General features: G+C 39.4%; 1 protein-coding gene and 1 pseudogene across 1 annotated transcript in view; both read right to left on the bottom strand.

Annotated features, from left to right (window-relative positions):
- FCHSD2 (FCH and double SH3 domains 2) overlaps window positions 1-25,828 on the bottom strand; it is a 346,602-nt gene that overhangs the window by 24,416 nt on the left and 296,358 nt on the right. The window contains exon 13 of the mRNA XM_072610940.1: window positions 12,929-13,090. Within this exon, the coding sequence (XP_072467041.1) occupies window positions 12,929-13,090 (162 nt within the window). The remainder of the gene's footprint in view (window positions 1-12,928; window positions 13,091-25,828) is intronic.
- LOC140503188 (ELL-associated factor 1 pseudogene) lies at window positions 4,177-12,804 on the bottom strand (annotated as a pseudogene).

The following is a 25,828-nucleotide window of genomic DNA, read 5'->3' as shown; positions in this document are numbered from 1 at the left end:
TGGTTGACATGGCACATGATCTGAGCCCTGAAGGAAGAGATATCAGCAAGGGGAGGTGAGGAGAGAGTGCAGTAACAGAGAAAGGGGGATGACTCACTCAGAGGTAGAAGAAAAGAAAATGAGATGAGCGAATAGTGAGTAGTTCAGTTTGGCTAGAATGAAAGAAAATCATTGTGAGATGAGGCTAAATTGGTTAGTACAAAGCCAGACTGTAGAAGGTTTCTTGGATGGCAGGTTAAGGAGTTTATATTTTATTCTGGAGGTCAAAGATCAGTGAAGAGTCAAAAAATCCATCCAATTAGATAGCAAAGACTCTCAGGGGCTATTGACATGGAAGAAAATAAAGCCAGTGATTGAGGCGTTAAATGCATCTAACCTCTTTTCTAACCTCTTATCCAAATCATTAAAACTGCTCTTCACAATAAATTCAACACCAAGAATTTGTATCTAGGTCATGCTTTCCTGGAGTTCATCTCTCTTTACAAAATGACAGTCATTGTTGGGGGGTTGACTCAGCTCCAGGTTTGTAACCTCCCCTAAATACAGCTGAGAGCCAGGGTATACATCTTCAAGTTGTGATAGGAAAGGGGAGATCCACACAGACTCACATATGTATTTACTTGGAAAGCAGTCTGGCATCATGCAAAGAGTTCTGGACCTGGAGCCAGAAATTCTGTGTTCTGGTCATGATTTGATCTCAGTCATTAAAAAGCACTCAGTGGTTCACAGGATCACAGAATTTAGACCTGCAAAGGGACTAAGAATCTAATCTAACCCTTTTATGGATGAGACCCTTGAGAGACAGTGAGGACAAGTAACTCACCCCAGATATGCATGTTGCTCAAACCCAGGTATTGACTCCACTTCAACCTCTGGCCATCTCCTCTAACCCATCCCTGGATAGGAAGCCCCTCTACAATATATCCAACAATTCAGGACCTCATTAAGCCTAATTCCTTTATCTATAAAATGGAGATAATAATTATCTGCCTCAAATGTGATGCATGTGAAAGTACTTTGTAATCATGAAGGACTATATAAATATTATCTATGATTACTTATGTAGAGGTGATTATGATTAAAAAAAACATACAAGCTCTGGTTTGGGTCACCAAGCCACTAATCACTCATTAGACATTCAAATATCTTCCAGCAAAAATATGGTAACTCGGCTCCTTTTCTTTCTCACTGTCCAGTGCTGCACACTCTACACGACAGCATGCATTCACAACAGCGTAAGTCTGTGTCTTTATTCCCATGGTGCTCTCTTCTTAGAATACTTTATCTGCAAATCAATCTGTACTCAAAACCTCCCTATCATTCAAGGTCCAATAATAATTATCAATAATTGTACATACGTATATATGGACATTAAGGATTGTTGACTTCAATTTCTTATTTAAATACAGCAATTTTTAAAAAAGAGTAAACTATAAAGATTTATACTGCAAATATTTCACATAAATCTAAACATGCATATTTCTACCCTATGGTAAAACAGCTATAAAAAAAATGTTAGGGACAAGATTTTAAAAACTGTAATAACAAAGCCAGGCATCTTTCATTTAACTTTAAAAAGAATTTGGGACAAAAGTGATGATGGGGAAATGGCCAGTGGTGAGCATTATTCTACTGGTCTTTTACTTCAACCTGGGCCTGAACTGCCAAAATGCTATCCACCCATACCATAATTGAGTAATTCCATTTTTGTGATTACCTAATACACATCCACATGAGAATATTTCTTTCAGATTAAGATATAAATACATAACACACACAAATCCTACTGAATTTGCTATCTTAACCAGGAAAATAGGGATTCTGGAGTCTAAAGTTTTCCCCCCACCAAAGATAAGCAAATATAAACATTACACCCAGAAAATAGATTATTACTGACAAAACACAAATAAAGACGATAATAAGGTCTCAGTTAAAAATCTCTTGAATTTGCTAATATCCAAAACCTACTGTGATTTTAAATATGAAATGTAAGCACTATATAAAATTCCATTAGATGCTTCAAAATGTTAAAAAAAAATGACGAAGACATCCATGGAGTCCAAGTTCAAGTTGTCATTCAAAGTATATTCTTGGAATGTCTGACCCTCCACATTTTCCCTACCAGCCTACCATATCTGAATACTTAACCATAGTGCCACATGCAAATGATGTTTTCCATGATCCTTTTTTGAAAACTAGCAAATGAACACCTTGCTTGGAGATGTCAGAACCAAAGTCCTGTCTGCTTCCTTTATCATTTGTGTTTGTTTAAAATTTGAAAATGTGCACAGGAAATCTGAGCTCAAATGATTGAAATCTGGCTTAAAGAATCAGGCAAGTTAACAATAGCAGTGAAATATTTAAATATTACTAATTTTCAGCCACAATATAAACTGACAATAGTATTGTCTATCTCTAAGACTTCCAACAGACTGTAAATGATCACTTCATTATAAATTCTTATACTCCATTAAATTCAACCTAAAAGGCAAAAATTTGGGTAAGAATCAAAAAGTACTTACACGGCAAGGAGGGCTATTCCCCTTTACTTGAACTCTATTCCTCTTTGGACAGTTCATAAGGGAAAAGCAGAGTCCCTACCTTTTCATTATAACTCCATTTAATTGTATTCCTTTGAGCTATCCCCATGTGCCTTGTATCCCATGTCTAGATTCAAAATCTCCTTCTGCTTTAGAACTGGGGTTGAAGAACTGATAGGAAGGATAATGCAGGGTGTATGAAAAGGAGACATTAGTCAGAAGGCAATAGGCCAGAAATTAATTTAAATTTTATATGCCCAGCAAACATAAGCAAAAGAATTTTCTTGTGTTAAATAATTTGTATTCGAATGGTAGACAATAGGATGTTTATTTAGACTGTATCGAGACATACTGCATATACACTTAATAAGATACCTTAATTGTAACTGAGCTTTGCTGCCCTAGAACTTTTTCATTTTGTTGATACTTTAAGGATTTTGCAGAAGATTATACATAAGAGAGTATATTTTGTCTTGCTTTCAGCTATATAAAAAAATATGAGCTGTGATTTAAACACAGTTGTACAAAAAGCATGGGGGGAAATTTCCAAATCAAGGAGAATTATAGTACTCTCATCTGATGCTTCAAATTCTTTTTTAAAACTCACTTCTAGTCCATACATTTAGTAATTTTGTCCTCTAATCCCTACTACTCACATCCATTTCAATTATTTCTTTTTAAAAAACCCATTCCTTCTAAAATCCCCTGGATCAATTATGTCTAATGAAAGATGAATATAAGCTCATGGGCTTCCCTTATCAATTCAGTACTCAGAGCTCCAATTTCATCTAGTTACTAGTTCATCTAGTTGTCCCTACACAAGGGGCTGGGTTCTTCTGTTCTGTACACAGCCAACTTTTACTGGCTAAACTTCAAACTTCTCAGACGTAAACTGGTAGTTGTGACTTTCATAGGTACTTTCACTGTACCTGATTGCTCTATGTACACATACACCTAAGCTCTGCACACAGTAGGTATTCAATAAATATTTGGTTAATTAAATCTAATGGGAGGCAATATGACATAACAGAGAAAGTGCTGGAGCCTTGAGTCTCATTCCCCTCTCTCTTATTGACTAGCTGTGGACCTATGCCACTTTAAGCCTTCCCTCCTTTGGAAAATGAGGGACTTGGACTAGATCACATACAGTGTTCTCTCTACTCTCAAAGTCTATGCCTAAGTCTGTCTCCACTGGCCTCTTAGATCTAATTAGGTAAGGAGGGCTATAGCCTTATCTCCACATGTTCAAGGATTTGAAGAGGTTTTAACACTTTGGGGGTGTCTTCCCCCAAAGGCCAAATAATTTGCTTCAGCAATGAAGATGTCCTGTTCAAACTAGACACTGCCAAAGATGCATATCACTCAACCTTTGAATAACCAAAACCATGTGCTGCCTCCTCCTTCCCTGCCCCGCCCTTCCGCCAACTTCAGAATGTTCATCCATAAAATTAACCAAACAACAAAACTCTCTCAGTTATCTACTCTATAGACCTAGGTGAAACTTGTAAAACAGATTATTCACAAACTATATACAAGTGCAACCTTGCTTGGGATCTGGGATAATGGCTTGGATCTTCCTCAATCTCCTCAGTGATCACTCCCCTTGGCATGGGATTTCTGCTAGTGTCCTGCCTGCCACCTTGATGTGGTCTCCTACCAAAGAGACAGATGCAGGAAGCTCTAATGCTAGTCATCGATGTCACTGCCTGATGTACTAAATTGTAAGTCATTTCACAGGGTATTTCCCTGGGTTTCTGTGACTGGCCTGCCCTTGAGGGTGAGGCCTAGGTGGGGTCTGGCTCTTCCCTTTGGCTGCTGGGGCTGTTCTCATCACTTCCAGAGGAGCTCTTAGAATCTGATGCTCTGCTCCCACTACTACTGCTCATCTGTTCAATTATTTCAGCCTCTGCTCTCAGCTCTCTCTTAATGTCATCCTGCTGAAGTCCAGGTAGAGGGTTACGTTTCACAGCGGAGGTTTTTGGTCCAACTGGTGGTTTTACTGGGGCTCTATACGGTACAGGAGAGGTGGTGCTCGAGCACAGGGCTGTTCCATTTGGGCCTGGATTTTGCTGCTTCCCTCAGCTCTTGTTTTCTTGACCTGAATCCTGCTGATGAGTGTTTCCAACACATATTCACCAGTGTCATGGTGAGAACATAGTCTTTCTGATATGCTCTTTTGTTTTCTTTGATCACAGTCACTGGAGGTGCTGATCCAGTGACATCATCTCCTTTGCCAGCCTGCAGTTCTCCTTCATGTGTCTGTAGATGCTGGTTTAAAATCTCAGCAGATGGTGTGGAAAGAGGACGTGGGCCTTGTCTTGAAGCTCTCACTGAACTTCAGGTTGTACTCCTTGCAGTCCAGCAGCAGGTTCTTGGTACCATTCGTGGCCCTCTCCAATAATGAATACTATTGATCACTAAAAATGAATAAGAGGCAGTGTGGCCTAGTGAAGAGGGTCAGCTTTGGATCAGAGAACACCTGGGTTCAAGTTCTCCCTTTGATACACACCGGGAGTGTGAACCCTTAGTCCTCAGGGCCACTTTCTAAGACTGTAAACTGCAGAGAAATGGCTGATGTTCATTGGGAAAGAGTTTGCTCAGGCAGGTGTCCCTATACTGAGTGTCACATTCAAATGGCTACATGTGGAAACTCTGTGCAGGCCAAGAGTATGACACCTTTACCCTTTGCTGATGAATCCCAGGCCCAGTCATTGGTTGGATGACTAACTTCCATGAATTTTGATCTCTGTGTTACAAAAGAGGAACCCAAGGCTCAGAGGTAAAGCAACTGGCCCATGGTCACACAGCTGGGAAGTATGGAAGCTGGGCCTCAAACCCAGGTCTTCTGGTTCCATATACAATAAGCATTTCCCCATGGTAGTGTGCCACCTCCCTCTCCACAGCACTCCCTCCTCCTGCAGGAAGCCTTCCCTGGTCCCCAGAGCTAGCTCTACCTTCTTCCTCCTAAGAGCCATCTCACCACCTGGGTCATGGGTCTCATGGACTGCACCACAAAAAATGCAGAGTGTATTGTCTGTGTGTGTGTTTTGCCTCCTACCAGGCTGTGAATTCCTTTAGGGAGGGGAACAGTGTCTCTTTTGTGATACCTCCCTCAGTGCTAAGCCAAGAGCCTTAAACAGAGGAGGCAGTTAAATACTTGTGGAATGACCTTTGTAGTACTGAGAGTAGTGAGTCAATGTCCATGTTCCTTTACCATTTCATAAGTAAACAGACTATATCATTTTTTAAAAATAATTAGCTTCTTCTGGGCAGTGTGAATATTTCCCAATTATGCTGTTAATACATAACTGTGGTCTTCACCACATTTTCCAGATGGCACTAAATTCTAACGTGATGACTGAAGTTTTTGTTGGCATCTACAATGGAACAAATAATTTGGTCCCCAAACTGTATGTTTCTTCCGCCAACTCCTGAGCCAGCCAACTGTCACCATGAGGAGACCCTGCCTGCCCCTGTCTCATTTTGTCTGCTGCTCAAACTGGGAAGTAGGAAAGAACCAGGCTACCTTGGGCCAACATGCTTTCCTTCAGTTCTAAGCAGATTCACAAGGGCCTGATCAGCATAGAACACTGAGCTATGTGCTAAGGTCCATTCAAAGCTTACATAAGGCACATTCCTTGCCCTTACAATACACAGAAACAGTGGGGCAGGACATGAAAAAAGAGAATTAAACAGAGAATGCTGTAAGAAAAGTGCCTTAGAGTGGTACAAGGGGCAATGGAAGGTGTAGGAGGGAAGGGTTGGATCAGCAGAGGAAAATATTTCAAAATGTAGAAGATGCAAGCTTAGAAGCACTGAGCAGTGGGAGATGAAATTATCTGCTCTAAGAGAACACTCTGAGAGTGCATCCAACGGGAGGCACGGAGCTAACTGCAAAGAGGACGGCAAGTTCCAAATGACATCTGTCCTCAAATAGCTATTCTTGGTTCTTCTTCTCACTTGGTCTGTCAGAAGGCTCATATTAATTCAACATCATATGGCAAATATCAAATGCCTACTATAGTACTGTAGGGTTGTGCTCTCAACAATACGGAAAATGCAAAGAAAAACAATGACAATTCCTATTTTTAGAACAGTTAAAAATTCTATAAGTTTTCCTCACAGCAAGTTCGTGAATGGGTAATGCAGGCATTATTCCACTAATTTTACAGGTAAGAAAATTGAGGTATGGAGGGTGGCCTAAGCAGGGCCACACATCTCGTGACAGATGGCGGACGTGATCATTTCCCTTCTCAGTCTCAGTTTTATCATCTGTAAAACAGGGGCAATGCTTACACTACAAACATCAGAGTATAAATAATAATGCATAATTATAGAGCATATTATGGTTTGCACAGGTCTGTACAAATGTTATGTCATTTGATTCTCATTATCGCCCTGGGAAAGAGGGGCTATTACTCTTCCACTTTACAGATGAAGAAACAGAGGCTGAGAGAGGTCAAATTGACTTGCCCAGGACTGTCCAGCTAGTAAGTGTCTGAGGCAGGATCTGCATTAGGTCTTTCTGACTCCAAGTCTAATACTCTATCCTCTGCACCACTTAGCTGTTCTACAACAAATAATAAATCAGTAAGTTGGTCTCTACCTTCATATAGTTTATAGTCTAATGAGGGAGATTAAGACCTATATGCAGATTAGAATATGACTTAAATATGTGATAAGCACATAAGAAACCTATCAAGTGCCATGAAAGGCTGAAGGAAGAAAAGATTTTTTGACTGGGAGAGAGATTTGCGGAGAAATCAGGGTGGGTTTCTTGGAAGATGCAGAGTTCAAAAGATGAGTTAGTGGTCTGATATGAAAACAGAAGGGAAGGACTGTATGAGAAAAGGGACAGAAGCAGAAGATACTGGGGTATATTTGGTGGATGGGGAGTTGCTTCATTTTAGGAAGAGCAGAGTCCATGGACATTTTAAATTGAGTACTGTATGGAGTGTGAAGCTGGAAAGGTATATTTACATCTGTGTGAAAGCAAATGAATTTGAACTGAATAACACTGAGGAAGTACAAGGAAAGTGAAATAGGATTTTTAACCTCCTTCGTTTCATAACCTGCCAGTTTGCTCAAGGACTGGCATTTATCATGGTACTGGGCTAATTTTAGTGTGTCAGACTTCAAAAGGAAAAAGTGATGAGAAGCTTTTGGCTTGTGTAAAAGAATGAGGGTGTGGCAAACAAGCAAGGGAAAAACTGACTGAAAGCACTTGAGGAGAAGCCCAGGTAACAAGCCCTTCCAGACCCACCCAAACCAGATGATTATAACCACCACTGGTTATGGTGATGGATGCTACTGATCTGTGCCCAGTCTGATCAACTGCACTGTGAAGGGAGAGCACTCTAGGGCACAGGCCTGATCTTAATTGGCCCACAGGTCGGATGCTATCAGATCCAAGTAAATCAGAAACCTGCATGTGCTTAGGAACACATTTTCTAACAGGACTGGAAGGATCAGACTCAGAATCAAAGTTGGAAGGGGTCTTAGAGGTTGTCTAATCCAAGTTGTAGAATGAAATTCCTTTAGAGCAACTCTGATTAGTGGTCATCCAACAGAACATCCCTTATAGCTCTAAATTTAGAATCTTATAATTTACCTGAGTAGAACCTGAAGTGGCAGGAAATTCACTACTTTCTGAGGAAGTCCAGTTCTTCACATTGAGCCTAAATCTATCTGCCTGTATCTTCTGTCACTGGTCTGAGTTCTGTTCTTTGGGCAGTCTGCTTTCTCTTCTCCAAATATTTAAAGACTGAGATGTTTTTCAGAAAATCTTTCCTTTATCCATCTAAATATCTTCAGTTTCCTAAGTTAGTTCTTGTATGGCTTGGTCTCCAGCCCCCTCATCATCTAGCCCTTCCTAAAATGAAGTACCTAGAACTACATGGAATATTCCAAATGTGGTCTTATCAGGGAAGGTGAGAAGAGTTGGATCATCACTTCCCTCATCCTGATCATGGATACCTCTGGCTCACAACCAGCTGGTAGAAGAGCAGTTGTTACTGTGGCATATCACTTTTCAAAGGATAAGAAAACTCTGGCTTAGACGCTGGTACTTATGTAGCCAAGAACACAGGTTTTATCAGGGTGGAAACAAATTATCTTTACATATCAATTCTAGAAATCAGGCGGCTAGATGGTACAGTGGACAGAGCACTGGGCTTGGAGTCAGGAAGACCTGAATTAAAAGCCAGTTTTAGGCACACTTAACTAGCTGGGTGACCCTGGGAAAGTCACTTACTCTGTCTGCTTCAGTGTCCTCACCTGTAAAATGGGGATAAAGATAACAACTACCTCTCAGCATTGTGGGAATTAAATGAAAGTGCTTAACACAGTGTCTGGCCCATAGTAAGTGCTACTATTTACAAATGCATTTAACTTGGGTCATCTATTTTACAAACGCACATTCTTGGTCCTGAAGAAACATACAAACAAAGGGTCAGTTGTAAGTGCAAATCTATCTCCCTTAGACAGAAAAGTGAATCAAAGAGCCAGCTGGCCTAGTACATGACACATGGTTATGGCTACATCAGCTTCTCTCTAGTCTTCACTGATCCTTGGATTCCTATAGAATTAGAGAGTTTAAGATTTATTATTGTGAAAATATTTGTGATGACTATTGTCAGTTTATCAGAGTCTTATCAGGGAAACCATATGAATCTAATGAAAACCTTACAAAGTCTAACAAAAGTTAACAAACTTTTCAGAAGACCACTTAAAAGGCATCATCATTGCCTTCTATTATCTAAAAGGTTGCCATAAAGAAGAGTGCTGGTATTGGAGGGCAAAGTATGATACAACAGAAGAATGATGACTTTGGACTCAGAGGTTTGGGTTCAAATTTCAGCTGACAGAATGGCACTGACCTATGTGACCTTGGACAAGTCACAGAATCTCCCTGGGGAGAGGAATCAGAGGTATTAATTGAAGGGAACTGATCAATCAACACATCTTTATCAAACACCCACCATGCAGCAGGCAAGGACGTCTAATATGAGCTGTGACAACATTCAATTTCTGTGAGCCTCGGTTTCTCCGTCTGCCAAATGAGGACATGGTACCCTACCCTGTAAGGCTGTTGTCAGGGTTACCTAAGGTAAATGACACTTGGGAAGTGCCTTGCAAACCACAAAGCACTATATAAAGGTTAGCCATTATCACAACCCTCGGCAGGAAATCAGAAGACTAGGGTCCAGCTTCCTGACTCTGCTATCAAAACTAGTCTCAAGAGCCTGGACAAGTTGTCTTGCCTCCAGAGGGCAAAATATGATACAGCAGAAGAACAATGGTTCGGACTCAGAGGTCTGGATTCAGATTCTACCTGACAGCAACGGTACAGGCCTGTGTGACCTTGGGCAAGTCCTGGAATCTCCCTGGGGTTCAGTTTCCTCAACTGTAAATTTGGGGATTGGACTGGGTGGTCTGTGAGGCTCCATACAGCTCTAAATGCATGACCTTACCAAGTAACAGCTCAACTGAACTTTGTGAGCACTGGTGTCACTGCCCAGTGGAACGGCTCCCTCAGCAGGTCGCCAAGGAGAGGCGTCAAGGGTTGTCAAGGGTGCTATAGGGGGATGCATGCTTCAGACAGCAGTTGGACCAGCTGTTCTCTGAGGTGCCCCCATCTTCCAATGCCAAGATTCTCTGGGACCCCAGGCTAGCATAATGGGAACAGTAGGATGACAGGCATCACACTTGTGCCAAACCTACAGTCAGAAGACCCAGGTGTGAGTCCTGGCTCTAACACTTACAATGTGATCCTAGGCAGTCACTTCAATTTCCTCATCTGTAAAATGGGAATAGTACTATTTATATTCCCTATAAGATAGAATTGCTGAAGAAGTGCTTTGTAAACTGTTAAGGGCTACAGAAAACTTATTAATACCCGAAAAGGACAAAAAGGCAAGTATGACATCTTGGAAATGCAAAAGTAGATAAATAAGCTTTTTTTCCCTGGGTCTTTTCATACCTCATGGTATTCTTTTTCCTGTAGTACCCTGACCAGTAAAGGCCCTGGCCTAAGCTGCTGGGCTAAGGCACAACCATGGCAAAGGTCCCAGACTCTCCCCAATCCACTGCCAGGGAAAACTACACAACATGAATGAATAGGAGATGCCACACCCCAGTAATGGGAAGGGCTCATTTGTGGCCCAGAGCCTTTGGTCCTGGGAAAAAGATTAAAACAAAAACAAAAACAACCCTCCCTTTCTCCTAAGCCAAGTTGGCCACTGACTTGAGTCTGCAGGAGTCAAAAAAAGAGCCACCCACTTACATCATTACAGCTAATAGTGAATTGAAATAAATCTGACACAAAGTCTTCCCACAGACATTCAGAGCCAACAAATGTACACCCACATGGCAGTTTTCTCTTTCATCATGCAAATGTTCTTCCAGCAGGAAAACAAACTAAATGTGAAGATGACGAACCTTCCAGGAATTCTAATTTTGATCTTTCCTTGATTTTTCCAGTAAGGGCTACTGACTACTGAATGGTATGGAGGGGAAAAAAGTAACAGAAAGAGTGAGCAATGGGATCCTGTAGCTCCATTACTAATTGCTGAGATATTGTGGGCAAGCCACCTGTCTGGGTCTCATCCATCTAAATGATGCTTGTTTGGATTTCAGGACTGGAAAGGCCCTAGAGATAACCCAGTCTAACCCTGACCCACCTGAATTCAAAGAAGAAATGGAGGCTCTGAGAAGCCCCAAGTCATGTCCCTGGACTCAGACCTAGAGTGGGGTTTGTCATGCTGTTATACAGCTGCTTGCCCTAATACCACCTGTCCTAGTTACCTCTCATAGAGATCTGTCTTATGAGGCCTAAAGGAAATATTGTATGTAAAAGTGCTTTGAAAAATGCAACGCTCAAATTTTTTCAGGTCCTTAAGATTAACAAAGTGATTTTTAAAGAAACAAACTAGCCAATCAATCAATATTATTATTTTTGTACACACAAGAGAAGCAGCATAGTGTAGCAACGTGATGGACTTAAAGTACTGGGTTCAAATCCTGCCTAATGATGAACTACATATCCATGAATCAGTTGTAATACCATTTTGAGCCTCAAAATTTTTTAAATCTATAAAAGAATACCTTTACTATCTCTAGATGAGAGCTATTGTAAAGTTCAAGCAAGATGAGTGTAAAGTGCTTTCTAAACCTTAAAGTCTGCTGTTAGAATCTGGGTGGTATACTGAATAGAATCAGAAGACCCAGGTTCCAAGTCTACCTTTGCTCTGGACTATCTGACTAGCTGTTTAGTCAGGAGCAAGTCATTTAATGTTTCTGAGCAACAGAGGACTCTCAAGACTATCTACTAAGTTACAGAGAGTTAATAGTTTGTGTTAGTGGATTTCACCACTCCATGAACTAACAGATCATTGATGTGTCATTATCTTTATTGTCCAAGGCCACGTGCAAGAGGGCCTGAAGCTGGGACTTCAGCCAGCCTCACCTTGCCTTGCCCTCAGGCAGTCTCTGCTCCAGGCACGAGCACCTCCAGGCTGTGAGGCTGAGCATTACAACCTTCACTGGGAAGCCATCCAGCTCCTGGGTGACACTCTCCACCTCTCACTCACTTCCAGGAGAGAACAGAAACTCCCACAGGAGTGAGCATGGCTGATTATACATGATCTGAGTGAAAAGTGGAATGTGCGACTTTGGCTTTGGTACCTCACACAACATGCCAGTTTTGTTCTCTCCTTTACTTCTGTGCTTGTGTTTAGAAAGCCATCTATTGATGAAGGGAAGCAGCTACAGCTCCCATTCTCACAGAGCTTTATGGCTCTGAATCATCCTACCAGGAAAGTGGGGTGAGGACTACTTTTTATAGATAAGAGAAAATGTAGGTAGAGAGGTTATTACAATTATTCATCATACTAACAATAATGAGAATCACTGTCACTCAGAGAAAGCACAGTGCCTGGGATAGGAGGTTGGGTTTTGTGTCTGCATCCATGGCGAGGTCACTTTGCTCCCTTTAGTTTCAGTTTTCTCATCTGTAAAATGCCAATACTACTTCTGATATCATCTACCTTACAGGTCTATAGGGGGCAAGTGTCTTGTGGATTTTAAGGCATTAGCCAGACAAGCTACTACTATGTATTACTACAGTGGTCCGAGTTTTATAAACATTTTCTTTCAGGGAAGGGAAAGGGAGTGCTCATAATATTACTATCCATTTTACAGATGAGAAACAGAGGCTCACTGACATGCGCAAGATCATATGGGCAGCTGCGATTTCAGTCTTCATTATCTCGAGGCTCTCTTTACGTTTTCCCTCAGCCTGCCTATTAAGCAGGCTGGGCCCCACACAACGGCAGCAGCAGCAGCCAGGAAGAGAAAGATCAGTCAATAAAGGAAACAAGCAAGAGTACCAAGTGCAGGGAGCCATTATTGGCCACTGCAGGAAGGCTGGCCCAGCGTTCATTCTCCAACTCCTCCATCACTTGGTTCATTGCGCTCTTCAGCCACGTGTCTACAGAAACCCCGATCTGCTTCAGGAGGTCTAGGCGTGCTTCAGCTTTCAGCTTAATTATCTACGGAGACAAATGGAGAGAAGAGGATTAGAAATTAGAGCAATTATTTTCTTTTTGCTTGATGCACATTTATAGTCCTTCTTAACTGCTTAATAACTGATGACAATGTGTTCATTTTGCATATACTCATACATGTACATTTTGTCTCCTCTGATAAAACGTTGGCTCCTTTGTGTTTGTATCCTAACACTTAGCATGGTGCCTGGCATACGGTAATCACTTAATAAATGTCTGTTGATTAAACTGACTGATCCATCACCCAGTGAAATAACCCTTGTGAAGGCATGACCCATCATTTGGCTCTGCAGGTGCCACAGTCACTGTCTCCAGAGCCACAGCCACCCAAGACCCAGCAAATAAGCTCTTCCACCAAAGCCTCTGACACTATCAAAGATTCAACACCACAAACTAATTTGATTTTATTACTGGAAACAACACTATAGGAGATGTGTTACCATTTGTACTGTACCTTCGGGATTATGGGGCATTTCCATTGGCCCTGCAGCTGAGCCGCCCCCTCTTGTATTTTTTCTCCCTGTTAGAATGAGAGCTTTGTGGGGCGAGCAAATGTCTTGCTTTTCCATTTGTATCTTCAGTGCTTCATACAGTGTTTTGCACATAACATGCACTTAATAAATGCTTCATCCATGCATCCCTTTCTGGTCCACTAACCAGAGTAGACTCTGATAGGCAAGGGAAACAGTGACAGTAGCTCACCTTTCTATAGTTCCTTCAAGTTTGCAAAGTACTTTCCTAACAACATTCCACTGAGGTAAGTGGTATGAGTATGATGATCCCCTTCTAACAGATTAGGAAGTTAAGACTTGGAGGAAATCAAGAGACTTATGCAAGACCACAAAGCTATTTACTGCCAAAGGCCAGGAGTTAATCATAGGTCTCCTGATTCCAAGTTCAATGTTCACTTCCCAACTGCTAGAACTGAGATGAACCAAGAACTCATGAAGCTTCGAGAATGCAATGTCAGCAAGATCCTGTCACAATATTTGGGTTTTTCTGCATTGGACTTATGATTCACTGATCTTTCTCAATCCTCATCTTTCTCAATTTCTCTGCAATGTGTAATTCTGTTGACTACTCTCTCTTCCTGGATTTTCTTTCCTTGGGTTTTCTCGAGATTTTTGTCCTCCCACCTATCTGGCCACTCTCCAGTCAGTGTCTCTTGCTGAACCATCTATAAAATACCCAATGACTGTGAGCACACCCCAAAACTCTGTATTGTCTCCTTTTCTCTTTTTCACTCTCATACTTGGTGACCTTCATCAGCTTCCCAAAGGTTTACTTATCATCTCTATGAAGATATATACTCTCTCTGGCTCCCCTGAGTTCTAGTCCATATCACCAACTGCTAATACAAAATGGTAGGCCTAGGAAGATCTTAAATGTAAGTTTATATAAGAGCTGGAAGGTAACGTAGAGGCCATATAATCCAATCCATAAGTGCATATGTGAAATAAATGATTTTCTCCTCACCAAAATCTTTGAGAAATTAATATATGTGGGATTCAGACCTGATGCTATATTTCTGACTAGACATTCCTCATTTGGTCTCACCCCTAGTGGAACTGGCCTAATTCACAACAAATACTGTATGTATTCTAGAGAATTTATGGACAATGTTTTATATGAACGGGGTTAAGGGTGAGGGGAAGGGCATAAAAGGATATGTTGACCCCTTCTTCCCCAGGACCTTGAGTATCAACCCTTGTCCAAGAAACACTGACACAGTCCAGGGCATCTGGATGAAAGGTGTTTTCTATTTCCTTTTGACCTAGGAAAGCTCTCTTCTCTAATAGGTTCAGGTGACAAGAAGTTTGAGCTTAAATTTTTTAAAATGTGATCTGCTTACTCTTAGTAATGACTTTCTCAACTGCCCTTTCTCTCTTTATAATCTTAATTCTTCCAATACTTGTCAATACCATGTAAACTCTTTCTCTTTTGTTCAGCCTCACTCGTCCTCCCCCACTCATTTGGTAAGAGATTTTCCATTCTCAAACTGCAAACAGAATCCTGTTTACACCTTCCTTATGTTCCATATTCTAGTTTGATTTTGTTATTATTGTCATATGTGTGCCTTATTTTCCCTACAGGAGCCAAAGACTCATTAGGGTAGGAAGCATAACTTATTTATCCTTATGATGATGATAACTCATTTACATAATGGTCTACAAAATAACCTTCAGCAACAACCCAGTGAAGTAGAGAGTGCAAAGAATTATTAACCCTACTTTAGAGAGGAGGAAACTTGAAATTTGAAGAGATGAAGGTCACCTCAGAACGATAATCACAGACACTTCTACAGGGCTGTAAAGTTTACAAAGGGCTCTACATAAATTGTTTCAAATCCTCAAAGTAATCCTATTAGGAAGATACTATAAGTACAGCAGAGGAAACTGAGGCTCAGAATGGTTGACAGAATTAAGATCTGACAGGGGATAGTTCACCCCTACATTTTCCTAAGACTCTCTTTCTTCAGGCTAAACATTCCTAGTTCCTTCAACAAATCCCTGAATAACATGAGTTTGAGGCCTTTCACCATCTTGGTTTTCCTCCTCTGTTATGCTCCGCAGGTTAACAATGCCCTTCTTAACATACAGAGGCAGCCCCAAGCTAAGTGAAATAAGGGGAAAAAAAAGAAAAAAAGGGAGTGAGTGCTTAGAAAGGGCACTAGGATATTCATGGCAGTATCAGAAGGAGAAATGATAATTAGGAATTGTGAATTTCTAGGGCATTAATGAACAGGCCATCTCAGGATCATTATTTATGTTTGGCCTGGAGAATACTTGGGGAGGGGCATGCTGGCTGTCTTTGAGTACTAAAAGGGCTATCATAAGGAAGAGGGATGAGCTTGGTTCTGCTTGCCTTTGCACTGGGCATCTTACCCTTTTGGCAGTCTGGGGAAGCCTATGGATAACTTCATAGAATAACGTTTTTAAATAACTGAAGGAAATGTAAAATTTCATTTGGAGGTTAGCAAAAATAAAGTTGTAATTTTTTTCACCCCAAGTTCTTGGATCCCTTTAAGTTTATTCACAGATTGAGTCTGCATCCCCCAGCTCTAGAAGAGCAATGGAGGTGGACAGCACCGTGCTGTGGAAAGAACAATGCATTTGGAATCAAAGGAACTAAGTTCAAATCTCAGTTCTGCTACTACCTGTGTGACCTTAGGCCAAGGGCAGGGAACCTGCTGCCTCGAGGCCACAGGTGGCCTTCTGGGTCCTTGAGGGTGGCCTTTTGATGAGTCCAAGTTTTATAGAACAAATCCTTTTTATTAAGGGGATTTGATCTGTGAAGTTTGCATTCAATCAAAGGGCTGCATTTGAGAACTTTGTGAGGACTACACATGGCCTTAAGGTGGCAAGTTTCCCACCTTTGCCTTATGCAGATAACCAGGGGGCCCACAACTAGTTTTGGGTTTTTACATACCAAGTTTAATCACGTGAGTTTCTCATTTAAACTCTCTTAGCTCAGTCCTCCAACCAGGGTTGCCCCTAGCAACATCAGAATCTGGCTTGCTTCCTCCCTCCATTTACCCCTGGGAACATAAAAATCTGGCTGGTGTCTAGGTCTCCAAGAAAAACGTAAAGCAATCATACAAGCACTTAGGCTAACATAACAATGAATATAGGCCAGGATTTATTCAGCCTACAAAACATGTGAAAGACTTGTACCTGAGCCGACAAAGGATCAAGAAAAATCTGCTTCTCTCTGCAGTGAGCTTCAGCTCCCCCCAGGACCTAATATAAATCTCCAGACTTCTGCTTCTACCTCAAGGTTAAGTCCCGCTGTGAAGGGAAAGAATGTGGGATGTCTGGAGAGCCAAGACACCCTTCTTGCACTGTGTTTTACTGTCCTGTAGCCCCTTAGTATTACCCTGGGGCTGAGGTTCTTCTGTAAGGGAGAAGAATTTGGGGTTTGTAGATTGCTAAGCTCCTCACCCTTCTGAGGAACTCTTGCTGTCCTAGGATATCCACTGAAGGGCTGGAGGTCTTTCTAAATCCCAAATCCCACATCTCAACTCTCCAAATGATTAACTACGGGCAGGTCTTCTCACCTCTTGCAGCCTTACTTTCTTCATTTGTAAAAACAAGACAGCTAGATTAGAGGGTCAGTGTGTTGGAGGGTGACACTGAGTGTTGGACTTAGAATCAGGAAGGTCTAGGTCCAAATCAGGTTTCTCCTGCTTACGAGGTATGTGACCTTGAACAAGTCCACTTAACCTCTCTGAGACTGAGTTTTCTCATTTATAAAGTAACAATAATAATGCCTGCAAATCCAATCTCACAGCACTGTTGTGTGAGGCTCAAATGAAATTATATGTAAAGTGCTTTGAAAACCTGAAAGCACCACAGAAATTCTAGTTATTATTGTTATTATTACTATATGATTCCTAAGATTCTTTCCAACTATAAATTTATGATGACCCTGACTATTCAGTCAAGATGGTGAAGTAGTAAGTTTGCAGAGAAGTCTCTTTATACAACCCTTAAAAAAACAACAAAAAGAAACAAAGGATTAAAAAACCACAAGAAAATAAAAATCAACCAAAATAAAAAATAAGAAAAGCAAAGAATACTGATAAAACGAAATTAAAAAAACTTAACTGCAGCAGAACCAGCTGAAAGACCACAAGTGATGGACGGAAAATGAAATCATGCAAGAATACCAAGAGAAGACTCCAAATGGCTAAGTAACACATTCAAATAAATTGAATAAGAATAAACATCAAAGAGAAAGTCACAAAACAAAACAAAAATAGAGCTTTAAGCAAAACAAAGTAAAAAAAAACATGGGGAAGAAATTAATTTAGAATTTAAAATTGCTTTAAAAAGATAAGCAAGTAACGACGAAGAAAATGACCAATGTGGAGAATATAATAGAATACTTGATCCTATGATACTTTTTAAAAAATTATTTTTTCATTACATATCAAGTTCTGAACTGTCTCCTTTCCTGCCTCACTACTCTGAACTACAGATTTACAAATCGAACTACATAGATTTATAAATATAGACACATAGACATGTATAGATATCTATCTATATCAATATATAAAACTACACTATATGTACTTCTATCATCAGTTCTTTCTCTGGAGGTGTACGGCATCTTCTTTCATGAGGGCTTTATAGTCCACTTGAATATTTATAATAGAATAGCTTGGTTGTTCACAATTCTTCTTCAAATGATATTGCTGTTATTGAATACAATGTCCTCTTGGTTCTGCCCATTTCACTTTTCATTATTTCATGCAAGTCTTTCCATGTTTTTCTGAAATCAGTCAGCTCATCATTGCTTACAGCACAACAGTATTCCATCAGCATCATATACCACAACATGTCCAGCCATTCTACATTGATGGGCATCCCCTCATTTTCTAGTTCTTTGCTACCAAAAAGAGAGCTGCTATAAATATTTTAGAACATATAGGTTCTTTTCCTCTTTCTTTGATCCCCTTGGGAAACAGACCTAATAGTGGTATTGCTAGATCAAAGAGTATACACAGTTTTATGGCCCGTAGGGCACAATTCCAGATTGTTTGCCAAAATGGTTGGATCAGCTCACAGTACCACCAACAGGGTGTTAATGTCCTAATCTTTCCACATCCCCTCCAATATTTGTCATTTTCCCATTCTACCATTTTAGATAATCTGACAGGTATGAGATATCTAAAAGTTGTTTTAATGTTCATTTCTCTAATAAATAATGGTTTAGAGCATTTTTTTCATATGACTATGTAGCTTTGATTTCTTCACAGAAAAGCTGTCTATTCTTTTCCTTTGACCATTTGTCAACTGGGGAATGTGCACATTCTCTGTATATTTGAGATGTGAGACATTTATACAAGAAACTATCTATAAAAATTTCTCCCAATTTTCTGCTTACCTTCTAATCTTGGATACACTGGTTTTATCTGTACAAACTCTTTTACATTTAATGTAATCAAAATAATCCATTTTACATCTCATCTCACAATGCTCTCTATCTCTCACTTATTCATAAATTCTTCTCCTATCTATAATTCTGCTGGGAATGTGTTTCATTCTTTAAGTTTTCTTATGAGATTTCACTTTATATCTAGGTCATGTATCCATTTTGACTTTATCTTGGTAAATGGTGTAAGATATTAATCTATACACAATTTTTATCAGACTGCTTTCCAGTTTTCCCAACAATTTTTACCTAATAGTGTATTTTTTTTCAAAAGCTTAAATTTTTATGTTTGTCAAACATAAGATTACTACTATATTTAATTAATTCTCTGTACTGTATGTCTACTCTGTTCTACTGACCCACCTTTCTATTACTTAGCCAGTGCTAGATAAGTTTTTAATAGTTCTTCCCTTAAATATAGCTTAATATCTGGTACTGCTAAACTTCCTTCCTTTCCATTTTAGTTGGTATTCTTGCTCTTTTCTTCTTCCAAACAAATTATTTATTTCTTCTAGCTCAATAAAATAATTTTTTGGCAATTTAATTGGAATGGCATTGAATAGGTAGATTTGTTTAGGTAGAACTGTCATTTTTATCACATTAGCTCTGCCCACCCATTAACAATTAATATTTCTCCAACTGTTTAAATATGACTTTATTTGAATAAAATGTTTTATAATTGTGTTAATGCAGTTTCTGGATTTATCTTGAAGGGTATATTCTCAAGTATTTTATACAGTCTACAGTAATTTTTAAATGATCTATCTCAATATCTCTTCTTGTGAGAGTTTGTTAGTGATAAATAAAATAGCTAATGATTTATATGGGATTATTTTATAACCTGCTACTCTGCTAAAATTATCGTTTCAACTAACTTTTTAGCTGAACTTCTAGGATTGTCCAAGTATATCACTATATCTTCTTCAAAAAGAGACGGTTTTATTACCTCACTGCCCATTCTAATTCCTTCAATTTCTTTTTCTTTTACTGTTGCTATTGCTAGCATGTCTAATACAATATTGAAAAATACTGGTGATAATGGGGATCCTTGCTTCACTCCAGATCTTACTGGGAAGGCTTCTAGATTATCTCCACTATAAATAATGCTTACTCATGGTTTTAGGTAGAAGCTTCTTATCATTTTAAGGAAAAAATCCATTTATGCCCTATGCTTTCAGGGTGTGGGTACGTACACATATGTGTATTTGAGGCAATCCAGGTAAAAGTGACAGGATCACAGAGCTAGTAAGCATCTGAGGTTAGATTTGAAGATTTGAATTCAGGTCCTCCTGACTACAGGGCTGGTTCTCTATCTACTATGTCATCTAATTGCCCCCTCCCCCAAAGTGTTTTTTAAAATGAATGAGTGTTATATTTTGTCGAAAGCTTTTTCTGCATCTATTGATATAATCATAATTTTTTATTACTTCTGTTACTGATACAATCAATTATGTTAATTGTTTTTCTTATGTTAAAACCATCCCTGCATTCCTGGTATAAATCCCACGTATAATTTTTCTGCTGTACTGTTGTAGTGTCCTGACTAGAAGTTTTTTTTGGAACTTCTGCATCTATATTCATTAATGAAATTGGTCTATAATTTCTTTCTTTATTTTTGCTCTTCCTGGTTTAGGTATCAGCACCACATTTGATTCATAAAAGGAGTTTGATAGGACTCTTTTCACTATTATTTCAACTAATTTATTTAATATTGGAATTAATTGATCTTTAAATGTTTGGTGGAATTCATTTGTAAATCTATTTGGTCCTGAAGTTTTCTCCTTAGCAAACTCATTGGTGGCCTGTTCTATTTCTTTTTGTAGTAAAAATGTCTAGTCAGGAGATGGAGAACAGCAAAGAAGCCAGTGTGACTGGATCACAAACTATGTGGAGATGAATTAAGGTGTAAAAAGAATGAAAATGTAGGGGAGTACCAGATTATGAAGGGCTTTAAAAGCTAAATAGAGGATTTTACATATGCTCCTGGACAGGATAAGAAGTCACCAAAATTTACCAAATAGGAGGAGACGTGCTCAGATATATTCTAGAAATATCAATGTCTTCTGACTAAGCTGAGTTAAAACTACACAAAGGAAAAAAAATACATGTCCTGTAGGACACTGCCCCATGGAACAAAGGCTGGTGTGTCACACAATGGAAAGGGAATTAGCAGACAGTCAGTTATCACAGTTCTGGGCCTTCCCAAGGTTTCAGGATATTCCATTTCATGTCATTGACCTCCTCAGCAGTAGAAAACCTACTGTGGATTTCCTCCACTGGAGGTTCCTGTCTGACTGATTCAGGTATACCACAATATCTTACTTTTGATTTACTGAAAAGTCCCCAAGCAAAGGGACAGCAGTCATTCTGATGCATGACCTCATTCAAGGGATAATAAAATGAGAGTTAGGCTGGGCTAACTCCAACTCCAAATCCTATTATCTTCCTAGAGGTGACTTTCTAGAGTATGTTATGGTTTACAGCTTCCACATACTTACTCATGTGACTCTCACCAATAGGGCAAATATTTCCCTACTTTACAAAGGAGGAAACTGCCTGAGATCATCACACATCTCTTAAGTGGCAGAGCCAGGACTTAAAATCAGGTCCTCTGACTCCACATCCAGTGTTCTTTTACTTATATTAAATATCAAGTACTTAACTGTAATTGCTTTTTTGTAATTCTGATTTTTTTGAACTCCAATTTGGGGAACTTCACTCAACAGACGCTAAGATTACATCAACTAAGATAGCCTTCTGAGTGGTGCTGTTAACGTTATCGGTTGTATCTGAAAATGATTATACAGTGTAACTACTAAAAAAAAAAATACCATATCTATGTCACCCAGGCCAAAGCTTGCACATTCCTTCAAAAATGGGTAACAAGATTGGTTATCTGTGTTAGTGGTTTCTAGTCCTAGTTCAAAGATCCAATAAGTTTAAAGCTGGAAAATACCTCAGAAGTTATCTGGTCTAAATTCCTTATTTTACAGACGAGGAAACTGAGTCTTACAGAGGTTAACAGATTTGCCTGAGGTTATATAGTTACCAAATGTTTGAAAAGGGATTCAAGTCCAGGTCTTCCTCATTTCAACCCCAGCATTCTATGACCTATACACCCTCTTGCACTCAAATAGTTTTATATAGGCAAAGCACTTAAAACACCAAGAGACTCAATCCATTGCCTAGAGTGTATACTTATTTTGGACTCTTAGAATCCCTAGTTTCTTTCAAGGCTCAGCTCAAGTGCCACTTCCTACATAGCGATGCTCCTGATCCCCTAGCGGCTACTTTCTATCCCCCCAAATCACTCTGTATCTATCTTATGTCTACCTACCATACTTATCTTCCCCCCTGGGACATCTAGGGCACAATGGATGGTGTGCCAGGCCTGACATCAGGAAGACTCAGCTTCAAGAATTTGGCTCTGGCCTCAAACAGTTCCTGGTCAGACACCAGTGAACAGCAACCACCAACCTACCTACGTGAGTATGTGTATCTTCTATCTGTATGTATATATGTATGTATGTGTACACACGTATGCACACACACATATATGTCTAGAGATCAAATACATGAGGTCAGGGACCATTTTTGCTTGTATCTTTATTCCTCTAATTCCTATGGATACAAAGGAAAAGAGTAGCTACTCCATTAACGATTGCTGATTGATCTGTAGTAGTCGCTGCTGTACTCGGTGTGGGAGCAGAGCTGGTGTCTAGGTCAGAATTTTGAGCTGAAAGGGATCTTGGAGATGCAGTACCAATACCCTCCCTTTACAGAGGAAGAAACTGAGGCAATGAGGAAAAGAGATTAAAAAACAGACCCAGTGAGCTAATGGCAGAGGCAGGACTACAATCCAGGTCTCTTGATGCTCCTTTAAGTACCTCAGAAGAGATCCAGTTCAACTTGACTCTTCCAGAAGAGTCTGGGGATCTATTTCTTTATACCATACTGAATTTTACTGTTCCATAATAATAATCTTATGGACTTTCTCTATTGATTGATATTTTCCAAAGCAAATTCACATACATTAACTCACTTGACAATATTGGGATACTTAGATTGTTTACTGCTATCATCAATTTGTCTAATCCAGTGCTAAGGGTAAAAGATTCATATAATAAGATTTGTGCTTTCACAGTTTTTCAAAGTTAAAAGTCAAGTTCAAAAGATAATGAACCATAAGTAGTTAAAACAAGCCTCTTCTTGCTCTTTTCATATCTGGAATTTAAAAATAATTTAGCTTTCATTCTCCACTAAAGTTGTAGTCCAAAGCTACTTTAAAGGTATGGAGGTTACTCTGTGTTCTCAAAGGCTATGCCAGAAAGTGGCAAGCCCTGGCAAGTTCTTGCCAACTTGGAAAGGCTTCAAGTATGGACCCAGTAACTAACTGGGTCTATTCGTTGTGGATCACTTGAATTCAATGTAAAGCAATTCATTATCATTGCACTGGCCACCAGAATCTGATTTACTTTATCCACAGCAACTCATGAAAGTACCTGTTAAGGTGCAAAATGTTTGGGATCTATCAACAGAGGGAGGAAGAAGATAGGATGTATACCAGCGAAGGAAGGAAAGAGGTCAGGGAAGGATAACTAGATCTGGGAATTACCTCCATAGAGATGGTAGCTGGATATATAGCTGAAGAGATCACCAAGTGAGCTAATATAGAGGCAAAAAAGAAACAGACTCACTATAGAGTATCAAGGGGATATCTCCCAGTTAATGGAAGTAATTTGGATGATGTTCTGATAAAAGAGACAATGGAGCATTCAAACAAGTAGAAGGAAAACTAGGACAGTGCAATGCCACTAACACCTAGAAAGGAAAAAGTACTCAGAAAGAGAGGGAGACAGTGACAAAGGTCAAGAAAAATGAGGTTTGAGAAAAGGTCATTAGATTTGGCAATTAAGAAGCTACTGGTTACTTTGGAGAGAGCAATTCTGGACAGATGATGAAATCAGAAGTCAAACTGCACATAAGGTTTAGAAGAGAGTGGGAGGAGAAGAAGGAGGTATAGAAAGATTTCTCAAGGAATCCAGTCAAGCAATAGAGAAGAAACATAACAGCACTGGAAATGGCTGGATCAGGTGAGTAATTTTTAAGGATGGGAGTGACATTGGCATGTGTGTAGGTAGAAGGGAAGGAGAAGAAGTGAAGAGTAGAGAAAAAGTGAGGATGATAGTAATATCTGTTGGAGAAGACGGAAGGGGCTGAGGATTGGACCAAGGTCTGCATGAATCATATTTTAACCCAGGGTCTATGAACTTGTTTTATAAATTTATTTAAATTTTTTTTAAAAATTCATTTATTATTAGTTTTCAACATTCACTTTTGTAGATTTTGAGTTTTGAGTTTTCTTCCTCCTCAAGACTGCCTGCAATCTTATATAGGCTATACAAGTACAATTATGTTACACATATTTCCACATCAGTCATATTGTGAAAGAAGAATCAGAACAAAAGGGAAAAACCACACAAAAGAAAAAAAATAGTACACTTTGATCTGAATTCAGATTCCATAATTCTTTCTCTGGATGTGGAGAGCATTTTCCACCATGAGTCGTTTGGAATTGTCTTAGATCATTGTATTGCTGAGAAGAGCTAAGTCTGTCATAGCTGATCATCGCACAGTGCTGCTGTTACTGTGTACAATGTTCCTCTCCTGGTTCTGCTCACTTCACTCAGCATCAGTAAGTCTTCATGTAAGTCTTTCCAGGTTTTTCTGAAATCTGTCAGATCATCATTTTTTTTTTGCCCACCTGCCTGTCTTTTTTAATAATTAATTTAATTTTAGTTTTCAACATTCACTTCTATAAGTTTTAAATTTCTCCCCCTCCCTCCCCAACATGGTATGCAATCTGATACAGACTCAACACGCACATAAACACATTTTCACATTAGTTACGTTGCATAGAAGAATTAGAACGAATGGAAGAAAACATGAGAAAGAAAACAAAACAAAAAAGAAAATAATCTGCTTCACTCTGCATTCTGATTCCATAGTTCTTTTTCTGGATGTGGATGGCATTTTCTATCATGAGTCCTTTGGAACTGTTTTACGTCCTTGCTTTGCTGAGAAGGGCTAAGTGGACCAGAAAAATTCCTCGCACACTGCCTGTTACTGAGTACCATGTTCTCCTGGTTCTGCTCACTTGACTCAGCATCAGTTCATATAAGTCCTTTCAGGTTTTTCTGAAGTCTGCCTGTTCATCATTTCTTATAGCACAATAGTATTTCACTACATTCATAAACTACTATTTGTTAAGCCATTCCCTGATGGGCATGCCCTCAATTTCTAATTCCTTGCCACTCAAAAAGAGCTGTTACAAATATTTTTGTATATGTTGGTTCTTTTCTCTTTTTTATGATTTCTTTTGGATACAGACCTACTATTGGTATTGCTGGATCACAGTGTATGCACAGTTTTATAGCTCTTTGGGGCATGAACTGGTTATTTTTAAAAACAAGTATTTTGATAATTACATTTCAGTATAATTGGTTTCTTTTGTAATTTAGTGTATTTTATTTTATCCATTTAGAGGCATTAATCTGAAAAGAGGTCCCTAGGCAGACAACTAAAGGCGTCCACATGAAAAAAAAGATTAAGAATTTCTGATGTAGAGAGGTTTGCCTTGATAAGAAGGGTCAGTTTTTTTATTGGAGAAAGGGGTGGATGAGGACATAGTGGGGGAAAGTTAAGTAAAAAGAGAAGAAAAAAAAGGGTGCACTCCAGGAATAACCTTCATTTTTTGGTGCAATATAAAGTAAGATCCTCAGCTGA

This window comes from Notamacropus eugenii, chromosome 5 (genome assembly GCF_028372415.1).
Source record: "Notamacropus eugenii isolate mMacEug1 chromosome 5, mMacEug1.pri_v2, whole genome shotgun sequence".
NCBI lineage: Eukaryota > Metazoa > Chordata > Mammalia > Diprotodontia > Macropodidae > Notamacropus > Notamacropus eugenii.
This window is presented reverse-complemented; position numbering and strand designations above follow the sequence as displayed.